General features: G+C 38.8%; 2 protein-coding genes across 5 annotated transcripts; one reads left to right on the top strand and one right to left on the bottom strand.

Annotated features, from left to right (window-relative positions):
* The first annotated feature begins 4,886 nt into the window (after nucleotides 1–4,886).
* On the top strand, nucleotides 4,887–8,250 carry nme6 (NME/NM23 nucleoside diphosphate kinase 6). Its single transcript, XM_007552917.2, has 6 exons — nucleotides 4,887–5,161; nucleotides 5,239–5,351; nucleotides 6,321–6,423; nucleotides 6,687–6,726; nucleotides 6,808–6,968; nucleotides 7,751–8,250. The coding sequence occupies exons 2-6, from the start codon at nucleotides 5,259–5,261 to the stop codon at nucleotides 7,900–7,902; spliced, it is 549 nt and encodes a 182-aa protein (XP_007552979.1). The 5' UTR covers nucleotides 4,887–5,161; nucleotides 5,239–5,258; the 3' UTR covers nucleotides 7,903–8,250.
* A 2,077-nt stretch (nucleotides 8,251–10,327) lies between these two features.
* On the bottom strand, nucleotides 10,328–15,531 carry baalcb (BAALC binder of MAP3K1 and KLF4 b). 4 transcript variants are annotated; one of them, XM_016671960.1, is made up of 5 exons: nucleotides 15,236–15,531; nucleotides 13,999–14,187; nucleotides 13,618–13,840; nucleotides 11,736–11,935; nucleotides 10,328–11,573 (listed from the first exon to the last, which is right to left on the bottom strand). In XM_016671960.1, the coding sequence occupies exons 3-5, from the start codon at nucleotides 13,796–13,798 to the stop codon at nucleotides 11,418–11,420; spliced, it is 537 nt and encodes a 178-aa protein (XP_016527446.1). In that variant the 5' UTR covers nucleotides 13,799–13,840; nucleotides 13,999–14,187; nucleotides 15,236–15,531; the 3' UTR covers nucleotides 10,328–11,417. The 4 variants fall into 4 exon arrangements, with proteins under 4 accessions (XP_016527446.1, XP_007552975.1, XP_007552978.1 ...); XM_007552913.2 differs by having other exon boundaries at nucleotides 13,999–14,191; nucleotides 15,258–15,531; XM_007552916.2 differs by having other exon boundaries at nucleotides 15,258–15,531.
* Nucleotides 15,532–18,703: the final 3,172 nt, after the last annotated feature.

Below are 18,703 nucleotides of genomic sequence, written 5' to 3'. Positions count from 1 at the left end.
GAAAAGTAAAAATATCATTTTTGTGCATCTGCTTAGAAGCATCTGCACGATCATACGATGATAACCAAGCCTGTAGAGGCAAACGGGCTGAGTGTAGGGGTTCATTTTCCTCTGCAGCAAGCACAAGCCACTCCACTAAGGTCAACACCTGTGTTCTAAAATCAGCAGCAGGGTTGGGTGCGACAGGAACCCGGACCTCATTCACAGAAAGCTCGGGCTCAGCGAGGGGGGCTTATATTGAAACCCAACGCTCTCGCTATTTTCAAGGCACTCGCTGTCCACAAATAGAAGCTTCACCTCATCTTTGTAGCTCCCTGTTATTTTTTCTTATGCCACAGGATGTTGTCTAATTCTGACAGTTGTTCGATATTTCCGTGGCACAGGGCCAGGGAAACGTCCACAAATGCAACATATCCACCGATGCCAACTGTGTGCAGAGTCCTCACCGCTTTTATTATCTGGGTGCTGGGAATATCAGATAGCTTCTGTTGTTGAGTGGTATCGGCAAAGACAGTCCTCTTGTTGATCTTATTGGGGACAGCTGATTGGTTTTAATGTGGGCTCACTGGCCTTGTATTTAAGCATCTGTTTCCCCTCATCATGTGTTATCCATCATGTTAAAGAACTATTAGACTATTCTTTGTTTTTCTTTCTTCTCATCTATGCTCCCAGATGTATTATTATTTATTGAACTGATCATTTCCCCACGAAACAATTAAACCAACTTGGGACACAGACATTACAGCCCTTCATTCTCACTTCAAATTGGGCAGAGGGGTTATTTTTAACCTGTGCTCACATACCGGGGCCCCCATTTGCTAATCACTTTGTTCCCCTTCTGTCATGCCCGTCTGCCCCTCTGCCAACGTCCCATCGCTTCTGGGGAGGTCACAACAAACTCTTCTTGGCATGAGGAAATAATGTCCCTGAGGACGGCAGGTAGGAGTGAAACTCATTGGTAATGGAGCGGTTAGTTCATTTACACTGGTATAAATAAAATGGCAGCTGACACCATGCATACTTGGGATTAACCCTGTTTTCTAACAGGAAACTCCACATGTAGGAGAAAGGAATCACTTTCAATAGGAGAATAACGTGGCACAAATGGAGCACTTCCAGAAGTAAGAAGAAAACGAGGGCTTAGTAGAGTTTCGCCGGATAAAAGCATGTCGGAGCGTAAGGAAAAAGCAAAAGCGAGACGGCCGATCCTGACAAAGATAAGACAGCAATTGTTGCTGACTCATTACGTGGTTTGCCATTAATGCCACTCTCTTGTCCTTCCCTTGGCGCACCAGTTGCCCGGCTTGAGGTTGACACAGCTGTCGAATCCAGAGCAGTCCCGCGTGGCGAGGCAGAAAGGTCGAAGGTCAGCAGCATTTATGCGGATAGAAAGAACAGGTGACGGAGAGGTGAAAAACGTCTACGTCACAAGACTCATGCAGGGGGGGACAGAGAGAAATTGTTGTAAGGTTTTATGCGAGAGATACAGGGCGGAACATAGACAGACCACTGAATGGGCAGATAAACTATACTCAAGTAAAAGTAGTTTTACTTTAATATATTTTTACCCAAGTAGTAGAATAACGTAAGCAGCCTCCAAACAATTCTTAAGTGAGAGTATAGAAATATTTTTGTAAAAATGCTGCTGAAGTACTGAGTAACTATTTGATCATAATACCTGATTTACTTTGTGGAAACAATGTTACCAGACAGACATGTATAATGTTTTGTGGCAATTCTGGTATTTTAGAGAATAAAACAGAAAATAGTCAATGTTGAGCATCAACGGATAAAGAGCATCACAACTGTGATGCTCTTTATCTGTTCATAACCATCCGGACGAGTTCGGCCCTCAGCCTGACATGATGTGACGAACAAATGCTTCATAATTGATGCATCCATTTGCATCTTCATGTCCAGCCAGCAGTGTCATAATAAAGTAACAAGTTAAGGCATAAGAAACAAATGTCCAATTACATGGGATTAAGGGGTGTTTTCAATGAGGTAGCCTGACCAAGATTTAGCCTGTCACTAAAACCTCTGAAAGTGTTAAAACAGGAAACACATTCCTGACTTTTCTCACTGACTGAACAGCTAAAAAGGCTTCAAAGGCCTCTGACCGTCACACCAAGGTCCATGACGTCCTTAATGACTCTGCTGTAAAGGTCACGGGGTGGCAGGTGAGCTGCAGAGGTGTACAATACTGTTTACAGGTCACACTAGAACAAAAGTAATCATAATCAGTATCGGTACATTGCACAACACAGCAAATTTAAAACTTACAAAGCAAAATATTTTTGAATCATAACTTCATTTTATTTATGTCTGTCATATCAGGGTCCATTATAGTTTTGTAGTGTAAATGTACACTCATTTTTTATTAGATACATTGGTTTAATTGTTGCCAATGCAAATAATTACTCAGTCAGCCACACAGCACAAATTCAATACAATTAGGAATCTAAATGTCAACATTTAGGAAGTTCAACATCAAAAATGGTCAGACAGGGATTGTAAGTGTTTTAAAGTCTGGGATTTTTATGCAAAACCATCTCCTATATTTGCACCTGATGGTCCAAAAAAAGGGAGAACAAATGCAGTAAGCAGCAGTTATGAAGCAAAAAATAATTCCTTGTTGATGTCAAAGGTCAGAGAGGAACGTGTACACAAACTTGTATACATAATTATGTCTGTAAATTAGCCAACTACATGTTTTATTTTACCTCTCCAGACTTTATGTGCAATGTATTTACATGACCATTTTCTGTGGATCATGTTGAAAGAATGAACAAAAAGTTAACATCCAAGTGCCGGTGGGGGTTGTGACTCAGCCAGTTGCCCCAACGCCGATTAAACAGGAACGACAACTGCAAGAGCCAGCAGCAGCAGCACGAGCAGCAGCAGCAGCAGCAGTAACACAGAGGTAAAACAGAGATGAGCTTTATTGTGGTCAGACAGCAGAGTTGAATCAACGGATGATGTGTGAAGCACGAGTCAGCTGGAGCCACCAGTCGACTCTCTTTTCATATGAGCTGCCGTCCCAACAAGACAGTAGCTTTTCATTAATAGTATCTTGTCAGTTTTGGTTCAAATTACTATGTTTTTAAACATCTGTTACCTTTCTTTATTTGAAATTGTTCTTCTTTAACGTATGCAAAAAAAGTAAATAAGAAAAGTTTTAAAATGTAGATTAGGGCCGTAGAACAAATAACACAAATAGAACCACATGTAATAGCTTTAGGTCACTTGTGTCTATGCTGCCCCAAACTGTCAAGTTGAAAGAATTAGTAAGAATATCCATCAGTCCATCCTAGTCCACACCTGCTTATCCATGCAGGGTCGCAGTGGAGGGCCAGTGCCTATCTCCAGCAGCCGTTTGACGAGAAAATAAATGCTTTGTTTTGTAATAAGAAATGCAAAGTTGGATGTATTGCTCAACAATAAAATTACTAGTAATAAATATTAGTAAAATGATTTTAAAAAATTGTAGAAAGGGGATCTGGAAATTGTATATCTGAAACATAAGGTCTTGCATGATGCATGCCTCATTAAAACAAAGATGCTGTTAAGTCTGTTCTTTTTTTTTCTTTATCTAATTTTTTTATTTTTTTATTATTTATGATCAAGAAAAGGATTTAGCTATTTTCTTTCTTCAAAAATTATAGATGTATTTCACCAAATGGTTACACTAGCAGTTTTGTCTTTGAGTTGCTGGATTTTTGTGATGTCCATATTTTCTATCTAATCAGTTTTTTTCATCTACAGTTCTTACCATACTTTACTCATAAAGAACAATGGTCATTGAGTCATATTCATCATTGTTACTCTTAGTATTCTTTAAAAAAAATAAGATTGACATATTAAACTAACAAGAGCTTTTAATACATTCAAGCATATTTACAAAAAAGTGAACTCTTTCACCCCACAGTCTTCTCTCTTTGCCTCTCTATTAGCCTCGTGGAGGTGGCAGCTGTGGATTCACCCCAAAGTCACATGACCCGGGCAGGTGGGAGAAACCTATGCTTGACACAACTCCCCTCCCTCCCCATTTCTTCTTTCTGCACACACATAAACACTGCACACTCTCTGCTTTTCAGGGTGTGGCCATTTTGCATTTCTAGAATGTGTCTGTAACTCACACTGTCTGATCTACCACAGACAAAAATCTCTGCATCTCCAGTTCCTGCTTGTTGTTAATGTGTCTCACTGGTCCCCTTTAGACTTTCAGCTGCTTAAATGCTAAAAAAGAAATTTATTATTGACAAAAAAAAAAAAGTCAGAAGGAGCAGAGAACTTTGTACCACATCAGACATTTGACTCCTGAAAATTCATTTATTTTGGCTGCAATTGTTTTATCAGGCTGGGCCAATACCAATTTCTCATCTAAATAAACTGTAATTAAATCAATTCATTAGTATTTCATTGTAACAAATAGCATAAAACAATATAATAGTTTTCATGGAAGAACTATAACATGAAAAATAACTACAATTAATGGATGGTTAAAACTCACCTAAAACTATAAACATATAAAAATATAAATCATGTGCAATAAAATAAAGAATATAATCTTATCAGCAGTTCAATATTTTGATAGATGGTAACAGAAAGCTGTAGCAGTATGTTGGTTCTGCTTTTTATGCTGCTGTTTTTTTTTGCAGCATAAATAATAATGATGTATATTATCATAATGCCTAATATAGATATAGTAGTAGTTTTTATGTATGACTAATCCCTTTAAATTGTAGATTTTGTTTATATATTTTTGTTATGTATATACATTTTTCATTTTACTGTGTTTTTTCTTTATATCGAGTTGTTTTTTTATGTCATCGATAGACGTAAAGTCTGTCAATAAAGCTTTAGCATTTTTCTTTTATTGAGGCCGGAACACTTCTTTGCAGTGTTCCGTTTCAGGGGATTGTTTTTGTAAGCGGGACTAACAGGGATGGAGTTGCATTTAACATTTAGTCATATTTTAGCACCAGTTTGTTATGTAGAGGTTTTGTCATATGTACAGCTCATAGTTGTCAATTAAGCCGACAACTTATGTTTACTGTTTTCTCTTATGACTGGGAAATTGCTCTGAGTAAACGGCGACAATGGCAGCCGTTAAAAACGTTAAAAGTTGATCGATTTTGATGGACAATTGACATAAAAGGTAGGTATTACCAAAAACTTTAAACATATGTTTTCGGAAATAACATCTTATTCTAGTAAATATATTATTTCCAATAGGTGTCCTGGTAACCGTGACCATGTTACAGGCTACTGGCCGCCTGACCAAAGCGCTACAGCTCACCCTGGCGGTCATCAAGCCCGATGCTATCGCTCATCCTGTAATAGCAGAGGTAAGCTACTTTCATTTTTTCGCATTTTACTTTTAGCTCATTCAGAAACTGTTGTACTTTGATTAAACAGGGTCTTAGCTGTCTTTCACTTGTAGTCCAGTTGGATTACAGTTTTTGAGGTGTGTCAAAATGAACGTGATGGTTCTTTTGTCTGTGGTATATCTTCTCTGAAAATAGGCTAAATGTCAAGGATAAGACAATGCCTTGGAAACAACACTATTCAGCTCACTGCATTTTGGGGGGGCTAGATCAACAGGACAAAGTACACAATTCTACAGTGAGAAAGGAAACGATGCATGGCTTTCCATGCATCGTGTCTACATATACCCCCTTACTCTGATACCCCTAAGTAAAATCCACAGCAACCACTTCCCTTAATTGAGTCAACTTATCAGGATAATGTCACTAAACATGCAGCCAGAGCTACAATAAAATGGTTTAGATCAAAGTATTTTTAAGTATAGAACTGTCCCAGTCCAATCCCAAACCTAAATGCAGTAGAGAATCTGCTATGCTGAAAATGTGTTATCTTCTCTCTCTCTCTCTCTCTCTCTCTCTCTCTCTCTCTCTCTCTCTCAATCAAGTCTGATTGATCTTGAGCTATTCTAGAAATATAAATGAGAAAGTAATTTCCATCAGTAGGTATGAAAGCAACAACAACAAGCCTTATAAGACTTGCAGCTGTAACTTCAGCAAAGGGAGGCTCTACCAAGTGTTGACTCATACAGATCAATAGCACATTTTTTCTGTTTTTTCTATCACCTTTTCACCATTATAATTATATCACACTGGGTTTTGGGTCTAGATTACAGTAATGTTTGTGACTATCATGTGAAAAGGGCTGTAAGGTTTAACGGGAATGTATGCTTTTGCAAGGTGGCGTACGAACAGCAGCATGTGCTTACATTTATCCAGAACATTTAGCAGTACAGGCAAAATTTAAACATTTCTTGCATGATTTTCTTTCAGGCTATTCACCAGACAATTCTGGATAACAACTTTGTAATTGTCAGATGCAAAGACCTGGTGTGGAAAAGGCAGGATTCGGAGAGGTTTTACGCTGAACATTCAGGTGTGGACAATATTTAACAATATTATGTCTTTACATAATAGAGTACATTTCTATTCTAGTTTCTCCATACTATTAAAAATAAATCAGTTTTTTATACTAGTAGATACATTACTTTTTATACTACTTTTTATACTAGTAGATACATTACATGGTCTGTGTGCACCTATGTGAATCTTTCTATATTTGACAAATGAAAGATCCACATTTTTACATTTCAAATTCATAAAAGATAAAAGTATTTACATCTTATGTTTCATTCCCAGAGCGATTCTTCTATCAAAGACTTGTTGAATTCATGTCAAGGTAAGTCTAGGCTTGTGAAAATACTATTTTTTTTTATGGATCACCTAATGATTAGCTATGTTTTTATGAATTTACCCCCAGTGGTCCAATGAGAGCTTACGTTTTAGCTCGAGAGGATGCCGTACGTCACTGGAGGGACCTGATGGGACCAACCAAAGTCTTTCAAGCCAGATACACATCCCCTGCCTGCATCAGGGCTCGCTTTGGCCTCACAGACACCAGAAACACGACTCATGGCTCCGGTCAGAAATGTTCTGGGCACTCATCATTCTGAATGATTAAAATATTGCAAATGTTAGATCCTGGGAGTCAGGAAATGAAGAGTTACCACGTCTCCCGTCAGTTCAGCGAAATTTCTCAGGTCCAGTTGTCATAGATTTAGATACAACCAAAAATACAGTATATACACTGCATAAAAAGACAACCATTTTAGTCACTGTCTTACATTAGATTGGACCTTACTGTTTTGGTTTTAGATCAGTAAGGATTACTAGAATCATTTTTATTCATAAGGAATCGAATAGAATAGAAATATCTTTTATTGTCTCACAGTGGGGAAATTTGGGTGTCACAGAGGTAAGATGTTAAAACAGCATTTAATTTCCCTCTGGGATCAATAAAGTGTTTTTGAATTTGAAGTTGGAGCATGCATATTCACATAGAGGCAAAGAATACAAAAATACAAATAAAAAGCTGTACACTAAGGAGAAATTTTCGAAATAAGAAAATTAATACTGTACAGTTATTTAAAGTGGCATACTCAGGTTAAAAGAAATGTGCAGCCTGAGACAGACTTCTGTGTGAAACAACGAGAAGCTATTTTTTTTTTCCACAGTTTTTTTTTTGTTTAAACTACTTTATAGCTTAAAAGGATTGAGAAAGAACCTGGTAATACAGCGCTTTATTAAGCCTAAAATCACCTTAATATATTCTTCAGGTACAAGTTTGAATTATTGCAATTCTAAAAACTTGTTTAGTTCACTCAGACACATATATATATTTGTAATTTTCTTTTGTTTTTCAGATTCTCCAGAGTCAGCTCAGAGAGAAATCAGTTTCTTCTTCCCAGATTTCAACGTGGAGCAGTGGCTTAAGAAGGAGGAGCCGTTGTTCAGATCAGGACGGATCCAATATGATCAACAAGATCAGATTCACAAACCTTTAACACCAAGCTGACCCTGGAGCAGCTCAGCCCTGCTCCACAGCTTAAACTTGATTGGATGAGATGACAGACTCTGGTTTATAAGCCACATATGAAGAGTATGCCTGATTTATGAAAGTGCCAAGTTGTAATTAAAAAAAAAGGGTTGCTAGGATCACGTCACTGGTAATTTTAAGTCAGCAGGGAGGGGCATTTAATAACAATTTTTTAATGATTATTCTTTGCCTAAGTTGTGAAGATTATTTTAAGATGTAACTTCCTGACCTGTTGTTTTTACTTGATTTGCAGTACGAAAGATTCAAGGTTTGAATTATTTAACTTTGCACAAACCAAATAAACCACATTTTTATGACTGTGACATTTCAGATGTGTAAAAGCCTCTTTAAAAAGACTAATAGAATCAACCACATCATAGACATATTCCTTTTAAAAAGCACTCTTTTATTTTAGTAGCATTTTTAACTGTAAACATAGCAGAAAAAGACAACTTTTGGCAAAAGCATACATTCATATGTCTTCAAAGAGAAATGGGTCTCACTTCTAGTTCCAGAAACAAAGTTGCCAGAAAAAAATCCCAGGCATTTGAGGATGCAGGCGATGTGCACTAATAAAACAGAACTCAAAAAAAATCAAGCGGGTGTGTGTAGACATCTTATAATAAACTCAAGTTAGGATAAGGGATAAATTTCGACGTTACTTTAAATTGAACACATGGATTAGCTGGCGCTTCCTGATGAATCTGCCTTGTAGTCCCTCTTTTTCGAGTCCATGTTAATTATTCAGTTTTGAGTTCTTGTATGCCGTTTTGTTTCTTTAACAAGATAAAGCTTATTTACGTTTGTGCTCATTTGCACTTCTCAAACAACTTAATTTATTAAGTATTGATGATACATTTTTGGTAAGAACTTGGACATCATGGATTTTGTTGCTGCATTCTTGCGCTCAGACTTGTAGGGTTGAGTGTTGAACTAAAGAGGTTGGCCTTACGTCTGGTGAACAGGGTGTTGTCCCAAGATAGGAGTTAAGATAAGGCTTGTCATCCTGTTCCTGAGATAAGAATTGGATTTCTGCGTGCAATTCAAATCTAGAAAAACTCAATTTTAAGACAGATATGGTATTTACTTCCAACTCCTCTCGAGTTCAGGATCTTGATGTGGCTCTTTGGAGAAACATTGAATTGTTTATGCATGAGATAAAAATAACGGAAGTTTGTTTTTGTCATATGGTTGAAACTTACTTGGCAGACATGTCTGCAGTTCTGCATGTCTCTCACTGCATTTTGAAACCTGTTGAATTTGTCCTGGGGAAGGAAATACCCACTTGTCAAAGATCTCTCAGTAGCACACAAGATAAAAAAAAAATGCTTTGCCAAAAAAAAAAAAGAAGTTATTTTTTATGTACTTTTAGATATTAAATCATTTCTCCACAAGTAAGGTTGCAAAATAACCTCTTAGGTTAACTCACACATTGAAGTGACATCCTCCTGTATGTGCTGACAGCGTAGCATTCTCAGTAAACCAAACTGGACAATACCACTCGTTGGTGGTGAACACTTGATAATCTTCCTCTGGTTCACTCAGAATTCAATCCGATTCCTCAGGAAACGATGCGTCAGGTTCTCCAGTGAACAGATCCTGCTCTTCCTTATGTTCACTTAAAGTCCAATCTAAATCCTCAGGAAACAACGCGCCTTCCTCCGGCTCAGTTAGGCTCTTCACAGTAAAAATCATCGATAGGATGAAGAGGATAAATTGAAGTGGGATCCAGGGAATATGGAAAATCAAGAAGATTAACCAATAGAAGAAAACAGTGCAGCTTCGTGTACCAGCTCCTCACTCTAATTAAGATACTATTCAGCATTGTCTCAGTTGTGAACATGCAGACTTGAGCTACGCATCACTTTCATTTTCAAGTTATCACAGAAAAACAAAACGTGACCGAAACAGACACACCCACAGGTGAATCAGCCGTTTTGTGTTTAGCATTTAAATAAAATGCACAGATAGTCAGGATACATGCATTTATGCATTAACTCATTTGCATGACGTTATAAACAATACATCAAATTTTATGAAACTTTACCTCTTTTACGCGAGTCATAGTTAGCAAAATTATTTATATATGCTAAATGCCAGAAGGATGCTTTATTTTTTACTTTGTTCTAATTCAATTCACTTGAATTTCCTTAGAAATTTGAATAAATGCCTTTTGATAATTAAGCCCTGGGTCAAACATTTTGTGTTTAATTAGCTTCTCCCAGTAATTTGCTCAAGTTTTAGCCCAGAATTCACAGCCTTCATTGTTTCACATTCACAACCATGAAATTTTGTGCTTTGGCAGGGATTTTTTATTTATTTGTTTTTTGTAATAGACCACATAAGGTTGCACAAAATAGTCAAGTAGAAGAAAAATAAAAACTTGGTTTACAAAATTAGTTTCACCATTTAAGACCTGAATAGTGTGCACTACGTTTGTATTTCCCAATTTAAAGATGGCGAAGGCGATAAAACTGGGATGGAGCTACAGAGACCCACACAGTTCAGGTAGGAGAAATTTCCACCGGACAAGTCTGGCAAGAAAGCTAAAAAAAAAAAATCCTGTTTGCAGTTTGCTGCAGGTCTTAGGTGACACAACTAAGATAGAAGATGCTCTAGTCAGAGGAGACTAAAATCGAATTGTAGAAAAGGTACATTGCACAACACCCTGAACACACCACCTCATGGTGCAACAATGTCCAGGCAGAATAATGTGGTGGGAAATGCTTTCTGTCAGCAGGAACAGGACAGCTGCTCAGCGTTGATGGGAAGATGGATGATGGATGGGCTAAATACAGGACAATGCAGGAAGAAGACCTGTTAGTGACGGCAGAAGACATGTGACGAGTGGAGGTTTACGTGCCATCAGGACAATCCAGCTAAACATAAAACTAGAGAGAGATCAAACCTGTCCATGCCTTGGAGTACCTCAAAATCCAAACATTTTATCGGAACTGTACAAGATCAAATGAATGACAACAAACCAAAAGTCGGTTATTCTTATGTAATAAAACCCCCTTTTTAAAACTTTATTAAAGAGCAGAAGTCATCAGATAAAAAGTGAACACGAATGTGAAAAGCAACACGATGCAGTAAGCTGGGTCATCGTTGTGCCCTATAGAGGGCCATGGAATGTTTACACTTACTTAATGCTCAGCGACATGAACTAAAACAATTTTAAACATTTATTTTTTCAGAAACATCCCAAAAGTGATTTCCGTCCCTTTCTCTTCTGCAACTGTAAAATCATTGAAATCTCCTGTATTTTCATGGTCCAAATGAATACTTTACACGCACGTCTTTCTAAGATGTCAGATTGCGTGAAACGCATAAAAACTGCACGCACAATTATCATCAAACTCTGAATTGAGTCTTGTGCGTCCATCAGACTATCAAAATATCTCCAACAAGGCATGTTTAGTGGATTCACATGCAATTTCTTTTTACAATTAGATCTTTGCAGGATTCCTTCCAGGGTCTTGCGCTCAGGCTTTTCATGTGGTCACCTGCTTCAGAGTCTCCACTGGTTTCATGACCTCATAAGTCGTAAGCGATTTCTTGACTTTCCCGTTCTTGTCCACCTGGTGGATGCTCTGGGTCACGGTGATGGTCACTTGCTTGGTCGACATTCTGTTGTCCTGCCACTTTGTCTGCAAGATAATGACTTATTAGCGAACACGAAGAAGAGCATACAGAATGCTTTTAAGCTGCTTTCAAAATTCCCTGGATTTTATTTAAACGCTTGAATAATTCCAATCAAATATCAGCGATAGCGTTTTCTCGCGTTTTAAAACTTAACCAGCCGGCCTTACAATTTCTTCAGTGTGTAAAACACTTCTGCGCTGCACCGTGGTGCCTGATGAAGGCGACATCTTGTCCTGCTGCGGAGAGGCCAGCGCAGAGGGTGGGCTGCTGGGCGTCACGTCGTTCAGACTGGCTTCTGACACGGCTGAGCAAACCTTCAGGTAGGCCTGAGCGGGAGGAGGGAGGCCATCTTCAAAGAAATCTGGAACTTTATCGAAGAAAATGCACAAATGGGTCACTTGGGAACATTCAATGTTAAACAAAAGATTTGTTTCAAGTCATTAAGTAACTCACACTCTCATAATACTTTGAGGCTGTAATGCGACACTTTTAACAACTTCAAGGTGCGCTCAGTTACATCATAAATTGTTTTTATTAAATGAATGATTTATTTGAAATGAGGGGAGATGATAATTTCATGGCTCTGGAAATAACAAGATACCAGCATCCTTTAACTTTACTTTTTCCATGGAGGCTCAGGAATGGGCAACAAGAATCTTTTTTTTTTTAATGCTGCGACATTCAACTCGTTTTAAAAGAATGTAACGTAGATCCATAGATGTCAAGGAACTGAACCGCACAGCAAAACATTTACACATAACCGGCATCAAGCAAAGCAAAACGACACTTAACGCAAGAATCTATGTGGCAGTTTCAAAATTAGGAACAGACTTCAAAGTCAGAGTTGGTTTCCTCTTTCTGCTGACCTGTAATAGCAGCAAACACACACTCTCCTACCCAAACAAATGACCTTGGAAAGTTCCTTTAGGGGATAAATGATAGATAACCTTTATTTATCTACTTTTTGGTAACATTGCACCTTCTCATGGCTTGCTGCCCCAGGCAGGCAGCCATTACAAAAACTCACCCTGCTTGATACTCTTTGTTAAACTGTTTCCAAAACCTGCAAGTGTGGTTATTTTAGAAAAAAACAAAACAAAAAAAACATATAAAACCCGATAAGGAATAGTAACAACTGCACTTAGCTGGTGAATTAATTCTGACAAACCATCATAGAAAAAAAATATCAAAGATGTATTTACTTCAGCTTATCAACCGTCTTACTTGTTTAGATCATTGTGTATTTCCCTCTTCAAATTATCTTCTAAAAATACTCCTGAGCCTTATTAGCAACCACTATTAGCCTGAACCTGCTTAATTTATTTCTAATTCATCTGTAATTATTTGCAATGTGTGGGAGAGTTTTACACATGGGGAGAGTTGGTTGATATAAAAGTCATTTGCTTAACATTTTTTCCACACTTTGACAGTTTTTTTTTCCTATCTATTTGAACAAAAGACCTAAAAAAGGCCAGAAAAGTCGCCTTTTGAGCCGCTTGGCGCAATGAATGTATATCCTCGTCTAATAAGCAGCCTGTGTTTGACCACGGCTGATTGATTTCTGAAATTCTCTGCATGTTTTTCTGCGTCTTTGTTTTGAATCTGGAACTCATTTCGTCTTCACAGTTACATCAAGGCTCCTTCATTCAACAGCAGCTGCGTCGGTTGCCATGAGAGCAAAGTCCTGTCGGAGCACAGTGGCTTTTGATGCAGCCTAATTTCCTCTTTTATACCCATTCATCTTTCCTCGGCTTTAAAGAAAAAAAGGCTCACTCCTAAGTGCAAAAGACAAGATGGAAAAAAAAGAAGAAAAAAAAAAAAGAATAGCAGCACCAGGATCCTACATTGATGGATTTTAAAAGCTTAATGTGTGGCTCCATCTGCAAAACCAATAAGGGGTTGACATTCTTCTTTGTCATATCCCAGAATATATTCAAAAGTGTAACAAAAGGGCCAACTACTTACAGTCCGGTCTGGGAGCTTTTTCCCCTCGCTGCATTCACTCCTTTAAGGTGAATAAATGAGTAGCTAGTCAGCCAGTCGTCTTACCGGGGCTGATTGTTTTCTCAGACGTAAAGCCAGCCTCAGAGTTTTCCGAAGGGATACTCTGGATGGATGACAGGGGGATGTCGGTGTCCGTGCTCGTCAGCCAGGTCGACTCCGTCTCTTTGGTCCAGCTCTCCAGGTAGCGAGGCTCCAGAGCGTCGGTCCTGCTCCCCCCGCAGCCCATAGCTCGGCCTCCGCAGGGGCGCCTTCGCTTCCCTGCTTGACTCTTTTTAAACAGGAAATACAGTCACATGCTAGAAATTTGTTTAATAGTTGGAAATTACTGTCCCTAATTGCTGCAAGTTAAACTTACAGGGAACAATAAGCATTTCTTAAGGTATTAAATAGCACTTCATGTTCTTCTATTATACAGGCAGTACTTACAGGACAGCACACAGCTGTGCCAGACAGTAAGAGCCCTCATACGCTGAGAGTACAATTGTATCTTTTCTTTAGAAAGGTGAGCTGGAGGCAGAGTCAGTGCTATGTTTCTCCATGACTGTTTGGAAACAGCATCTTCTTTTGATGAAGCAGGCCAGGGATCGGTCAATCAATCAATTAGCCATCATGCTTCTGCCTTAAAGAAAGAGACGTAAAAAACAGAAGAGACAGGAAACATGTTGCTGTTTTATTTCATTCATCTTTTCCGAGTGGGATGCCATGAGGGTTTTCAGCTAAATACAACTTGGCGCCATAACTAGAGAAATTTGGGTTTGGTAGACTTTTTTCCTCCCTTTGTATCAATGATTCTTGACAGTTACTTTTGTGCTGTTGAAAAGCAAGTTTACTTTTCAGCAGCACAAAAGGGCTTACCGGTATTTTGTACAAAAAAAATAAAATAAAAATAAAAGCACTTATTGGATGAGCAGCAAAGTTGAGCCAAACATACTCCAACTTGTCAACACTCACCAAAAGCGAGAATGGAAACATCTGCAGTTCTGACATCAGCTAACTAAACAAAAACAAAACACTTTTTCATCAACTTGGGGCAGCTAGATCCCCCTTCCCCCCTTTATTCAATGCCATTGGGACAGACGCAATCGTTATATTTAGTTTGCATGCTGGTTGAGTCAGAAGCCATCCCACAGTAGTGTGTGACCAAACTGGTAACCAGTCTGACGCATGGTTCACTAACAGGATGAGCTGTTTGGGTCAGAGAGGGTCTAACCCAGCCTCATCAGCTCTGCTGTTCAACACATAAATGCATTCCATACATGTGGCTTTTAAAGAGAAATAAACTAGCTTTCCAGCAGTAGACTTATGTTCAAGAAGCATTGTTACGGTAAAAAACAAACAAACAAACAAACAAAAATAATTACAGGTTGTGCCAAGTAAAGATCAATTGTAAAATGTCAGTCTGCAGCACAGTTTTAATGATTTGATCAATAAGAATAATGAAGTCCAACAAAACCAAGGGTCTCCTACATTGTAAGAAAATAAGTGGGCTCTTCACAGTCAGGCCTCCTGTGGATCATATGACTCAGTAAGTTAGCGCCCAGAGGGTTGTACTGTATATAAGCGCACACGCACCGTTATCTCCAAAGGCCACGAGGAAACACACAGCGTTCTAATGATCAGCAGCGAATATCCACGAGACGTGTGACAGAAACGCGACAGACACTAATGACAACAGAGAGGCTTACAGACGGTGGAGGCTCCGTGGTTTTGACTCCCCTCGCCTCGTCACTGCAGCTGCAGCAAGAGCTCCAGCGTGTCGTCTCCCACTCCGGACTCTTAAGAGGATGTTCATACAGACACACCCCCTGCTGGTTAGCACACAGCTGGGTTGTCCGCACCTCCTTCTTCCTCCATCTCCCTGAATCCCGCGAGTCCACGAACACTCGGTGAGAGGTAAATCGTTCGTCCAATGTCGTGAAGATGAGTGGGTATCTGTTGGTCTTTAAATAAAAAATTGAAATGAGTTACCTCAGCAGTTGCTAGGTAAACTTGACAATGGTGCTTTTATATGGTGACGCAGCTCGTGTTTGAACTACTGACAGCAAGAAACACCTTTAGTGACAACAAAGCACCTGTTACTATTGTGCTGACTGTTTCAAAAAATTACAGTCAATGTTACCATTACGTGCAAATCTGTCACAGGGCCGGCCCAAGTCAGAAGCAAACTAGTGGCTGCTTAGGGCCCCGTGGCCGCTAGGGGGCCCTTTAATTGGAACAGACCATTTTTTTTTAGTAATGATTTGTATGTGATTCTATTAACAAAAACATATCAGATCAGTTTACTACCATTGCTAAACATTAGTTCTTGAAGAGTGAGAAATTATTTAATAAGAAATAACATGCCTGTATCTTAGTTTGCCTGAAGATGAAAACAAATATACTTCAAATGCCTAATTTAGCTTAGTACTTAAGTTAACATTGAGTTTAAAAATATAAATTGAAATGTGTTCCTGTCTCTGAAAAGTTGGAACATCTTTAATTGTACTCCATTTTTCACCCTTATATAACTTTCCTAGAATTTGCCATTGCAATCTAATGTTTCTTGCTGACATGTTTTTGTTGTGTAAAGCATTTTGAATAGCCCCCTTGCTGAATTGCGCTAGGCAAATTATCTTGATTTGACTTCACTTATAATGAAAGATCAGATTGTAATTTTTACATTTTATAAGATAAAACCTTAAGAGCTGCTCTTTCCTGGGAATGACACTGTTGGTCAAATACCAGCAGGATGATCACTATTTCAACCAGCAGGGGGCACTCTTGGTCCATTTCCTATCCATTTTCTTAACTTATCAAACAGGAGCAGAAACTTGACCACACATCTTTGTCTTGAAATTTATTTAAGTTGGACAGAGTGGGTAAATTGCATATAATGATAATGTAAAAATATATATATATATATATATTACACAACAATAGTGAGAGGGCATAAACCTTAATGGGCTTGCCTGTTTTTTTCTGCACACACATCCTCTGCATTAGGCTTCCTAAAAGTTAAAACTACCACTTAAGTTCTTCCATCATGTCGGAAAACCTACATCATCAAACAGCAGCTACTTTCTTTCTGGAAAACTGCATGTTATTGATTGCTTGTGAAAATGTTCGCTTGGCAACATAGTGCACATTCATCACAGCTCTCTGCTGCGGTAACTATGATTTTTCTCAACGTACCAAAGTAACAGTAAACAGCATTTCTCTTCATGCCATATACATTTGCTTCTGCGAATCAGCATCTTTTATTTCAGATGTAAGAAAAACTGACAGAAAACAGCAGAAGTTTGTAGTGGTCTAAGATCAGTTCACTCTTAACTTACTTGTGTCGCCAAGTCCCAATGGGAAAATATATGAGAGATGAGTACTGGTCTGGAAGTGACCACTTTGGATCTCTTGAAGTGGATTAAGCTAGATTTGCACAAGACTTAAAATAAAACTGAAAACACATTCTTGTTCAAACATAGAACCAAGGACTAGAACATAAAATGTTTTATTTTTGCAAACTCCTTTGTGAACACATTTAGTCTTAATCTACTAAGCAGAATATGTGACTTCCTGATCTGCTCCCACATCTCATTCTCTAGTCACCTGGCAAATGAATTTCTTTCCCTGTGGACAGCCCAGTCAATATGAGGCAGGACAGCTTTGATTTGTATGTTCTGCCCTCACGTCTTTTTGGACTGCTGGTCAATAGGCCTGTCTTCTCATTACCTTGGCGATTAATGTGGAAAATTGCCATACGTGTCACTGGGGTGAATCGCGGTTTATCATGCCTCAGCTACACACAGATGATACCACAGAATTACAATGAAAATGGGAGTGTGGGGTTATTCCTGACTATTGCTGTGACTATTTAAAAAAATATAGGAGAGGTTTTATATAACCTAAACATTAGGCTTGTATATTTTTTTAATTTGTTAGCATGAGGGCCTAGTTGGGACAATGGACCCGGGTGTGACCCCCTGTCAGCGAACCTTTATCCCATTACATTTACTCATCTGTCTTCATACAGAGGATTTTAAACATGTTTGCTCACTCAAAATCAGACTTTCTAACACAAGATAAGGTTAACTAAAGTAAAACTAGTCATCATTCTTTGTTTGCGCTGCAATTAATTTATTTGCAAACAACCAAGGGTTTTATAAAACACTGCAAGATGTTGTAACTACAGTAACCACACAGCTTCAAAGCCTTCCTGTACTGTTGGTTAGGGCACATTTATATGCGGTGTGGGTCTGCAAAACGTCTTCATTTTTAACGGATGTTCAAGGCTGACAGCAGATAATATGCACTCAAAATTGATTTGAAAAGTTTTTTGCGAGAGCAGACGAACTCATTTCTGGCAAATCCTGTCAGGCGGAGCAGCGTCTGAGCCAATGTGCCGTAGTCAGCAGCCAAATCCCAACTTCCCCTGGGAGACAGGCGCTGAGTTACAGTGGTGGGAAATTTAATCGAATGACAAGGACTTAGAAAGGAAAATGCTGATTTCAGTCACGTGCCGAGCCACCAAGCTGACAATTGAAAGTACCTCCACCCTGTTGCACAATTTTCCTCCGATACTTTGATTTGTTCCGGTTTGAAGTTATTTAAAAGACTGGGGAGTCACACTGAGATACTGTCTCTAGTTGTCACAATTCCATCAGCAAATTGTTGATTGTAGCCACAACAAACAGCTTATCCAGATAGAGCGCTGCCTGGAGCTTGCGTTCCAGTGGCATCCATCACATCTCTGGATCTTTTTCTGGCAGCGACGTGCCTCCTCTCATTAGACTGGCAGTGTGTAATCTCTTCTCTCAAGCAAAGGAGCGCCAGAGATCTCCTCGAAGGCTGTGTTCTCTCAATCCATCTTGGTCCGGGCCAACGTGACATATTTTCATTAGTGTAAAGAGCGCTACAGGAATAGAGAGCTGCCTTATAAGTAAAGCAAGTGGGTTTCCAAAATCTGTGTTTATTTTGTCAGCGTAGTAATGAGATAAGTTTATCAGTCGTGCGACAAGTAGAGCAAATCAAGCACAAGAAGGACAGGAATATTTTAAAGTTCTAATTCCTTTAGTCTTATTTCCTGCAGACTGAGAACTTTGTGATTACTTAGAACAAACTTTAATGTCTAGTTTGAATAATCAACATGTCAGCCTGC

Source organism: Poecilia formosa, unplaced genomic scaffold, assembly GCF_000485575.1.
Source record: "Poecilia formosa unplaced genomic scaffold, Poecilia_formosa-5.1.2 Scaffold53, whole genome shotgun sequence".
Lineage (NCBI taxonomy): Eukaryota > Metazoa > Chordata > Actinopteri > Cyprinodontiformes > Poeciliidae > Poecilia > Poecilia formosa.
This window is presented reverse-complemented; position numbering and strand designations above follow the sequence as displayed.

What these genes read in the sequence shown, in the direction of transcription:
- nme6 (XM_007552917.2), top strand. Translation starts at nt 5,259, where the DNA reads ATGTTACAGGCTACTGGCCGCCTGACCAAAGCGCTACAGCTCACCCTG. An exon ending in CTTGTTGAATTCATGTCAAG is followed by an intron (nt 6,727 to 6,807) that starts GTAAGTCTAGGC and finishes ATTTACCCCCAG; the next exon opens with TGGTCCAATGAGAGCTTACG. An exon ending in AAACACGACTCATGGCTCCG is followed by an intron (nt 6,969 to 7,750) that starts GTCAGAAATGTT and finishes TTTGTTTTTCAG; the next exon opens with ATTCTCCAGAGTCAGCTCAG.
- baalcb (XM_016671960.1), bottom strand. Translation starts at nt 13,798, where the DNA reads ATGGGCTGCGGGGGGAGCAGGACCGACGCTCTGGAGCCTCGCTACCTG. An exon ending in TGAGAAAACAATCAGCCCCG is followed by an intron (nt 11,936 to 13,617) that starts GTAAGACGACTG and finishes TCTTCGATAAAG; the next exon opens with TTCCAGATTTCTTTGAAGAT. An exon ending in TTTTACACACTGAAGAAATT is followed by an intron (nt 11,574 to 11,735) that starts GTAAGGCCGGCT and finishes ATTATCTTGCAG; the next exon opens with ACAAAGTGGCAGGACAACAG.